The following is a 10,448-nucleotide window of genomic DNA, read 5'->3' as shown; positions in this document are numbered from 1 at the left end:
AAGAAAGAAAAACAGAGACAAAAGACCACTTCAATATATTTCCTCTTATAATCCACATCATTTTTAGACTTTTTATTTCTCTTTGTAAAATATGATATAATATACCACAATTGATATAGTTAAAAAAAAAGGCATAAATTCATACTTAAGAATTCTATGTTAAATAAATAAGCACAACAAATATTCAAAACTATTATAATTTCATATACTATTATAATTAACTTTACGCCACAAATAAAAGTTTAGCATCAATCAACCATAAATTATATTGTCACACATTAGAATATTAGGATAACATTTTGGTTTTTTTAAAAAAATATGTAATATTTATCATATGGTGAACATAACTCAAAGGGTATACATATGTGATCAGGTAGTTATACGCTCCAACTCTATATCAAATTCAATATCAATTATGAGTTGGGCGCTTTAACTATTCAACCATGGACTCTTAGCAGGCATCGTACATAGTGAATACCTAAATTTCAATTGAAATGAAATTTTTATGATACATTAATTAAATTTAGGATTTCTCAATGAAAGAATATCAATAAAGTTGTTTATCGTTTGAATTCCTTTACCTAAAAAATAAAATAAAAATAAAAATTGCCAAAGTTAGATTGACTCATTAGTAATTAGCATGTACTCTTTCCCATGAAGTTAGAGATTTAAGTTCCAACTTCCACAATTATTATACTAAAAAGGAAATATGTAAACTTTTGTGGTCACATGACCAAGTCTATAAATATTAATGGAGATTATAATTTCGAGCACCAAAATGAAAAATTATTACCTATATAATAGGAAATATATGACTCAAAACTCAAATGTAAACATATAACATTCTAAAATCTATTAGCTAAATGAAAATTAAAATTAAAACTTAGAGGTAACAATGTAATATTATGAAATTCAAGGACCAAATTGAAATTAAACTTAAAAAAATTGGGACAAAAGGGTATTTTTGTATATAATAACATGCCATTTGATTAATACGATTTTCGAAAAATAAACATGTATAATTACTTTTTTAGAATGCAAAATTTCCCTCTTTTGAAGTCCCTAAGCCCACATGTTGACAATTGGGCATATGAAAATGGGCCTAATGGGCTTCCATTCGTTAGCGTTGACTGGTCAGTCAACGCCATTCGTCTTCGTTCTCCAGACACTGTTCAAAATAGCAGTTGAACTTGAGCCCTACGATCGAGCTCCTTCAGCTTTCTTCCTTGCTTCGTCCAGAAGCATATGGTAACCCGTGTGCTTATGGATCATCGAACGAAGCCATGGAATCATTTGTCGTCTTCTATTAGGTGAGTTATGTCTTAGTTTGCTCCGCTGGTTCCAACTTACTGTCCACCTTCTTCTTCATGTTTCTGGTTTTTTGTTACTTGTTACTCTTGCTGATCTATGGCGTTTGATTTTACTTTACTTCCTGTTTCCATGAAATAGGGTTCGATGTTAGTGCAAAGGCAATAAATCGTATTGTTCTTTATACATTTGACGTTATGAAGACTCAGTTTCGTACTTCGGTTGGATTCTTTTTGGTGTTGCTAATTTGTTACTGCGCTCGTGTTGATTCAAAGGTACGAGAGGTTCATTTCGCTTCTGTAGGATTGAATTTACCATTTCTGTTTAGCGTCTCGTTGGCGATGGATTTGAATGTAGGTGGAAGATAGTGCAAACAATGGTCTAGATTCGAAAACAGTGAATAAAGCAAATGATGCAAGCAAGGATACCGGGTCTAATAAGGATCTTAATTCTGTTTCTGCTGGTAAGGAAAAGAAGTATGAACATCAAGTAAGCATCTCAAAGGAGGGTGTTAAGAACAGTGGGGATAAAATTAAGAAGGATCCTGAAAGTAAAACAATATCGGAAGAAGGTGCAAATAAAGTAAAGAAGGACGGTGGTTTAGGCGAAGAAGGAAGGAATAAGGGAGAGAAAGAAAAGGGGAAGCCGGTAGATAATTCAGTTTCAAAGGAAGCATCTAAGAGTAGTGGGAAGGGCGAAAGTACAGTATCTTCAGAATCGAAAAGAAAGGATGGCTCTTCGGGTGAGGATTGTGATTCATCAAATAAATGCACTGATGAGGGAAATAAGTTGGTTGCTTGCTTGCGAGTACCGGGAAATGGTACGCATTTACAGCAATTGGGTTTAATTGTCTTACTAAATATGGTGCTCTCAGTTGTTTTCTGTAACGATTCCAATACTTTTTGTCCTATTTATTTCTGTAAACGGCCGTTCCTTAATCTCTCTAAAATGTTGCTCTTGTTTTACATCCCTAGTCTGAATATGTGATGATGATTTTAATAGGTTTCCATATTCTTGATTTAAAATGTCGGCTTGCTGGGTGGGATAGGAGCTACATAATCCTGATCAGTATAACTTGAAATCTTATTGCATGGATGAGTATGGAGTTTGCATGTGTAATAGTTTTACAACATAATCTAAATTTTGACTTAAGCAGTTGGTAAAATTCTGAAGGTTCAAGGCAGAGATATATTAGGACTTTAACCATCGTAAAGGCAGATGCTGTATTGATCTTCACATTTAAAAACTTTAGATTTTCTTTTACAACATAATCTTAATTTTGACTTAAGCACCTGGTAAAATTCTAAAGGTTCGAGGTAGAGTTGAGCTATGACTTTAATTACTGTAAAGGCACGTGCTGTATTGATCTTCATATGTTCTGTAATCATGGATAGAAGTCTCGAGAAAATTTTCTTATGGAAAGCTTTATTTATTTTTTGTTTTTGTTTTTTTTTTTCCCAGCGTCAAGTTCCATGGAGTTTAAGTCAAAAGCCTAGATGGACTTGTTAAAGTGGTGATTGATAGTTATAGATTCTCTTTTTCTTTCTCAATGTTGTTTTCCTCTGTGAACATCAATTTCCAATGTAACTTCTCTGAATGATAACCAATCTTACCTAGCCGACCAAAAATTTTCGAATATTAGATGTTCTTTCCTCTGACTAATTGGCATCTGGGTGGCGTTATGAATGTGTATCAACCAATTGATATCTATTGCAATATCCCATCTGATCTCTGAAGGATTAGGGGGGTTTCTGTGTATTGGAACTAAATGTATGTTTAGAATATTGGTTAAGGAATTCTTGTGATTAACTAATGGGATTGCTACAGACTGAAATATGTGTGTGTATTTTCAAATCTTACGTTCTTGTATGTATACAATGTTGCAGATTCTCCTCAACTTTCGTTGCTAATCCAGAACAAGGGAACAGGTCCTCTTACTGTCAAAATTTCTGCGCCTGATTTTATTCATCTGGAGAAGAGTGAAGTTCAACTTCAAGAGAAAGAAGATAAAAAGGTAATAAGACCATTTCATTCGATGCTCAGCAAAACGTAACCCTAAATAATGAAACGTTTAAGTTAGATGATTAGTTATTTTGATGAAAAGATCAATGACTAACCAATCCCCAATCTCTCTTCCTTTAATACTTGTTGTTGGGTCTTTCGCTCCTTGTTACATTATATGTCAAATTTTCATGCACTGCACCCTATTGTTTTTTCTTTAAGACAAAAAAGATGGATGATAAGACATCCTCCCTAACCTCCCAAGTGTCACAAGAAAAACCTCTAGCTAGTGAATATGGAGGCAGGAGAGTAGTTATGAGTCTTTTGACATTCCCTAGATGAAGAGCCCCCCCGAAAGGCAGTAAACGACGTTCCATCTATTTGATTTCCAACTCGACAAATAAGTCCATTCTCCATAAAACTCTTAGTTTTGCTCCCTGACCATAGGCAAATGACACATCCTCCACCTTTCTGAAAATTTTCCAGTTTAGTAATTATTGGTTGTGAATTGGTTTTACATAATAACTATGTAGTTATTATGGATTCAATGGAACTGCAGACTTACAATGAGGGATCAAGGGTTTTTACAAGAAATAATATTATTTTCTTGGCAAGAATAAATAGGTTCTCACACCCCCCCTGAGGAGATAAGAGAAGCATTTCATTAAAAACTGAAATTATACAGAAATAGGAGGATAAATGTACTCTCCCTAGAGAGCCAAAGGAGTAACAGTTGAGCTTTCCAATTGACTTGAATTAGAAAAAGAAAAAAAAAGGAACATATACAAAAAAGTTTGGATATAGAACTCCATTTAGGGTTCAAAAGTTCGGTAGTTCAGTATAGTGAAAATCGTTCTTGTATCTGAACTTCCAAATACCATGCTTCCTCTCCAATGTAGGCACTGCAATCGTGGCTAGGGCACTTGACCTTAGAACATTGGCTATGTTGAAGATGTATTTATTAAGTGTATTTCTACAAAGAACTGTACAGGGGTATAAATACTGTATTAACACCCTAAGAATAGAGCCTAACCATATCCTAAAGACTTTCCAAAGGAGACCTAGTATACATTCACACCCTCCCTCAAACTCAAGGTGGTAAGGTTGGAATCAACTTGAGTTTGTTAAGTAGTTGGAGAAAATGACCAGGAGGTAAAGCTTTGGTGAGAATGTTGACAGGTTGCTCAGCGGTGGAAACAAAGCATAACATCAGAGTTTTGCTCAGGAGATGATGACGAACAAAGTGAATATCATTCTCAATATGCTTGGTGCGTTCATGAAAAACATCATTGTGAGCAATCTGAATGGCACTACGATTGTCATAGTGAAATATAATGGCAAACGACTGAGGGACTCCCATATCAGCAAGAAGCCAACGAAGCCACAAGAGTTCTGACGTAGCATCAGCTAGAGCACGATATTCAGACTCTGTACTATAATGAGAAATAACACTCGGTTTCTTATTGTGTCAAGAAATGAGAGAATCACCAAGGTAGAAACAATAACCGGGAGGTAGAACGTCGATCAGTAGGATCACCAGCCCAATCAGCATCAGAATAGCCTGATAAAACCAGGGAAGATTGGGAACAAAACTAAAGTCCATGCCCTAAAGTACCTTTGACATAATGGAGGATACGAAGAACAATAGTAAATGAATGGTCCGAGAGGCAGGCATGAACTGACTAACAATGTGAACAACATATGCAATGTTAGGACGAGTGACTGTCAGGACTGCCAACAAGCTGACGATGGAGACTGCCATCCTCAAGTGGAATTCCATCAAACAAAGTCAAGTGAACATTGGGATCGAGTGGTGTTAGAACTGTGACAGAGTCAGTAATACCAGAGCACACTAAAAGATTTGAGACATACTTTATTTGAGACAGCGAATAACTAGCAAAACTCAACGATACTTCAAGGCCAAGAAAGTAACTGAGTGAACCCAAGTCCTTCATGTAGATCAGAGATAGCTTGAGGATCATCCTCAGTAATAATCATATCATCAACATACAGGAGAAGAACAATGCCATGAGTTGTCAGCCGTGTAAATAGTGTCGTGTCATGAGATTGGATGTATATCCAAGTTGAATAATAGTGGAACTAAAAGTTGCAAACCAAGCTCGAGGAGCTTGCTTCAAACCATACAATGCTCGTCGGAGGAGGCATACCTTCTGGGATGGAAAAGAGACACCTGGGGGCCGTTGCATGTATACTTCCTCAGATAAGGCTCCATTAAGGAAGACGTTCTTGACATCCATTTGAAAAAGTGGCCACTGTCAACTGCTAAGAGACACCGAGCAGATGTCATTCGTGCCATAGGTGCGAAGGTTTCTTCGTAATCGATCCCATACTCTTGAGAATATCCTTTTGCTACCAATCGAGCTTTATAACGCTCAACAGAACCATCAGAGTGAGTCTTGATCTTATAGACCCACTTGCAACCAATGGGTTTCTTTGGGGGGGGGGAGTAAGTCAACGTAGTCCCATGTGTGCATTTTATCGAGAGCCTGGAGTTCTTCTCTCATAGCCCGCTACCATAGGGGATTAGTATTTGTCTCACGAAAGGAGATAAGTTCAACCAAGGAACTGATAGTAGAAAAATAGTGAAAATCTCGAAGGTGAGTAGGAGGTGCCTTTATCCTAGTGGAGCGTTGAATAGAAGGGCAGGGTCATGAACAGGTCCAGATTCCACAGGTGAGACAGAAGGTTGATCAAGGTCAACAGAGACAGGCACAGACTGTTCAAGCTCAGAATCATCAGAAGATGCAGAAGAGGGGAAAGGATCAAATGAATCATTAGAAACATAGGGAAGAGGACTCAAGATGAAAGGTTGAGAGATTAGAGAACATAGTGTGCTCCCAAAAAGTGACATGGCGGGAGATGCGCAATATGTTAGAAAGAGGGTCCCAACAACGAAAACCTTTGTGTTCAGTTTCATAGCCAAGAAAGCAACAGAGACGTGCACATGCTTCTAATTTGGTGTGTTCACGAGGGTTAAGAAGTACAAAACATGCACAACCAAAGACCTTGAGATTATAGTAATCAGGAGAAGTACCATATAAGCGTTCAAATGGAGAAGCATTTTGAAGAACAGATGAAGGAAGACAATTGATTGTGGAGACAGAGGTAAGAGCGGTTTCACCCCAAAACTTTACAGGACAGGAGGTAGATAGAAGTTGGGCCTGGATGGAGTCTAGGATGTGACGATGTTTTCGCTCCGCTCGCCTATTCTGTTGAGAGGTATGAGGACAAGAGCACTGAACAAGGGTGCTTTGCTGGTTGCTGGGTGAGAAAGGAAAGGAGCCTGGAGTCCTCCTTATATTCAAAGGCGTTATCTGTACGCAGAACCTTGATTGGGCGAGAAAACTGAGTGTGAACCATATTAGCAAAATCAATATATATTTGAGACAGGGAAGAACAGTGTTTAAAGAAATATATCCAGGTAAACCGAGAGTAATCATCAATGAATAAAACAAAGTAGCGATACCCATTGATAGTGGAAATAGGAGCAGGTCGAGTTAAGTCAAAAAGACTATCGCTTATAGAACTAGACTGGAAAAAAGACAATGCAGGTTGTTTTGCAAGTTTGCAATTCAAATAGTTAAAAGATACAAACTTGGAGACGTTATTCAAATTGTGACTAGAGATTAAATGATGGAGTTTTTCTGAAGAAGCATGATCGAGACGGAGATGCCACTGATAGATAGCAAAGTCGGTAACAGGGGCAGAAAGAGAACAAATAGGAAGTCGAAGAGATGTGAGCTCAAACAATCTTCCCACTTTGCGGCCCGTACCAATCATCTGTCCCGTCCGCGAATCCTGAACCTGACACCTAGTAGAAGAAAAAGACAATTAAACCAAGGTCACACAATTGTCCGACGGAGACAAGATTAAAGGACAGATTGGAACACAATAAGTATTGGAAAGCTGTAACAGGGAAGTGTCAACGGAGCCAACATAGGATATGGTCATGCAATTATCATCAGCAGAATAAATGGGAGGAAGAGATTTGACAGGAGTGGGTGCAGTCAAGAGAAAAATTAGACGTTATATGATTGCAACAAGCGGGATCAAGAAGCCATCTATTACCTGGGGAGACCGCAAAAGCGGAGGAATTGGATGAAATCACCTGTTTAAGCAAGTCTTGTAAGTCACTCATTTGAATAGTAGACAAGGAAGGTTCAGAGGCAGCAGAAGAGACAACAACAGCAACAACAAAAGCAGAGCCATGATTAGGTGTAAAAGATCGAGACTTGGAGGTATGCCCGGTGGTCGCGGTGGTCTTATAGGATAGTTTTTCAGAATATGACCTCTTTTTTGACAGTATCTGCATTCGACTTTTGGACAGTTAACAAACTTATGCCCAGTAAGTTTACAGTTTTTACAAAAGGAAGCTCCAGAAGTACCAGGCATATGAGTACTGGCGAGTACAACCTTCGATTGCTGGGAAGAATTGATGTCAAGACGTTTTTCTTCAAACATAATTTCCTGAATTGCTACATCTAGAGATGAAAGGGGACTACGGTGGAGCAAAGCAGCACGGATCGACTCATTTTTTGGATGAAGTCCCATAAGCACCTTTATAAGGCGAAAGTGATCAGTACTAATTTTAGCTTGATCCAATTGTGTCCAGACTGACTGAAGTGTAGCCAAGTAGTCATTAACAGATTGCCCCGTCTCTTGAGTAAGATTAATTAGAGTGTTGTGCAGTTGATAGTAGTGAGCTAAGCCAATGGACTAAAACCGGGTAGACAAGAAATCCCACAAACTCTTGGCATCATCAAACACATCAAACTGAACGTGAATAGTCGGTATAGATGTATTTCCGAGCCAAGTGATGATTTGATGGTTTTTGCTATTCCAATCTTCTAATCGTTCAACAAATTTAGTATCGTCCTCAGTGGATATCTTGATTGGCTGAGGAATATCACTGGTGACAATTTGCCATAATTTACTTCGATTAGGAAACTCTTCATTTGATGGGCCCAAGTAATGTAATTTATCCCATTAAGAATAGTACTAATGGGACGAAATACATGATCTTTTTCCATGTGGCTTGGCGGTTTGGAAGGAGAAGAAAACCAGGGAGGCTTGGCAGCTTGGTGGCTTGGTGGGAGGGATCGAGGGTCAAGTTCTGGACTGGGAATCGGGGATCGAGGATCGAGTTATGGATCGGGGATCAGGGATCGAGTTCTGGATCGGGAATCGGGGGTTGAGTTTTGGACCAGGGATCGGGGGTCGTGGTTTGGATTGGAAATCGGGGATCGAGTTCGATCGAGGATTGAGTTCTGGACTGGGGATCAGGGGTCAAGTTCTACACAGTGGGGATCGAGGATTGAGCTTTTCACAGTGGGGATCGAGGGTCGAGTTTCTCATAGTGACTTCGGACAGGGGATCTGGGTGGTTCTTCATGCCGGACTGGGTGGTTGGCACTGGTGCGATGATCGGACGACTGCTAGTAACAAGAACAAGAGGAAGAAGAAACCAGCTAGTAAGGCTCTGATGCCATGTCGAAGATGTATTTATCAAGTGTATTTCTACAAGGAGCTGTACAGGGTTATAAATACTGTATTAACACCTTAAGAATAGAGCCTAACCATATCCTAAAGACTCTCCAAAGGAGACCTAGTCTAAACTTCAAGCCAAGCTTAAGAATGTGGATTATGGTGCAACAAATATTGTAATTTGAGGGGAGAAGAAGACATCACCCAAAGTTGAAAATTCTTTGTCTGCACTTTTGTTGAAATCACATTAAAGAACTTTGTACAAGGCTCTTCTATTAACTCTGACACATTAAAGAAGATAAGTGATGACTTGGTTTGCCTCGAGCATCAGTTATCCTGTCGGTCAGAACAACCAGAACTTTGTACACATTTTTGAGGTCATACTGGTCTTATGCTTCTCTGACAATCCAGCTAACAGGTTCTCATTGAAGAAACAGTAACAAATTATAGCCTGCTATTAAAATCCAATAATAGATCTCATCTATTTATTTGATAATGTTTGAGTTTGACAACTATTTCTTCATGTATCCCAATTACAGTTAGATTCTAATAAAATATGCCTATTTAGTAATATGGAATATGTACTGATTGTAAGATACCTGTACAAAAGTTTCATCGTAATATACACATCCAAATAATCAAATTATGTAGGTAAAAGTTTCAATTGGCGATGGAGGAGATGGAAATGCTATCATTCTGACTGCTGGTAGCGGCCGTTGTAGTCTTGATTTTAGGGATCTGATTGTGCACAATAATGCCAAAGATTCTGATAATGTTTCTAAGTCCTCACGGTTCAGCTACCTCACAAAACCACATATTATTGCAATTTTAGCTTTTGCTGTAATTCTGACAATTGCAGCTGCTTCAGTGTTCATTAGCATTCGTCGTAAAAATTTTGCAAGTAGCAATTCTAAATATCAAAGGCTGGACATGGAGCTCCCTGTTTCCATAGGAGGCAAATCCGTTGCTGACAATAACGACGGATGGGAAAACAGTTGGGATGACAATTGGGATGATGAGACACCACACACACCTTCCTTGCCTGTAACTCCAAGTCTTTCGTCGAAAGGCCTTGCCTCACGACGGTTGAATAAGGAGGGCTGGAGAGATTAATCACCATTATTAGCTTCACACATTCATACACATAGATGAAACCGGTCGAGGGCGAATCCGGTTATCTGTGGTTTTCGGTCAGGATTTCATTATACAAGGTATATTGGTACACCCATCTACCCCTTTCTTAAGTACAGCCCTGTCATTTTAAACCAACAAAGCATATGTTTGTTATTGTAGGTGTATCCAACTTCTGTAATTATTATCTCCCCTCAATTTTTCTCTTACATTTCGCTATTGAATTGACGAGGCATTTGTTGGATCAGAACCTCATATATATTTTCTTCTCGTAGAATAGTTTTTACCATTTCTATCATGGATACGAGAACAATTTTTTGCTTTATTACTTTTATTTCAAGCTCTTTATCACGTATAACACATAATATGTTATTTATTTTTATTTTTCTATTTTTAGGATTCAAACTTTTGATCTCTTGGTCGAGGTATACGAGCTATGTTGGTTGCTTTATTTTTTTCTTTTGCTATTACTTGAAGGGAGATTTTCAAAAATAGAAAAATAAG

The 10,448-nt window shown here is 38.2% G+C and overlaps 1 protein-coding gene across 1 annotated transcript; it reads left to right on the top strand.

Moving 5' to 3' along the window:
* The first annotated feature begins 1,163 nt into the window (after positions 1–1,163).
* Positions 1,164–10,242, top strand: LOC120074402 (uncharacterized). Its single transcript, XM_039027519.2, has 5 exons — positions 1,164–1,310; positions 1,450–1,583; positions 1,666–2,128; positions 3,195–3,322; positions 9,465–10,242. Exons 2-5 carry the CDS (start codon positions 1,506–1,508, stop codon positions 9,924–9,926), a joined length of 1,131 nt encoding a protein of 376 aa, XP_038883447.1. The 5' UTR covers positions 1,164–1,310; positions 1,450–1,505; the 3' UTR covers positions 9,927–10,242.
* The last annotated feature ends 206 nt before the right edge of the window (positions 10,243–10,448 follow it).

This window comes from Benincasa hispida, chromosome 1 (genome assembly GCF_027475165.1).
Source record: "Benincasa hispida cultivar pf3 chromosome 1, pf3_genome.v1.1, whole genome shotgun sequence".
Classification (NCBI taxonomy): Eukaryota; Viridiplantae; Streptophyta; class Magnoliopsida; order Cucurbitales; family Cucurbitaceae; genus Benincasa; species Benincasa hispida.
Note: the sequence above shows the minus strand (reverse complement) of the source record. Positions and strands in the feature narration are given on the sequence as shown.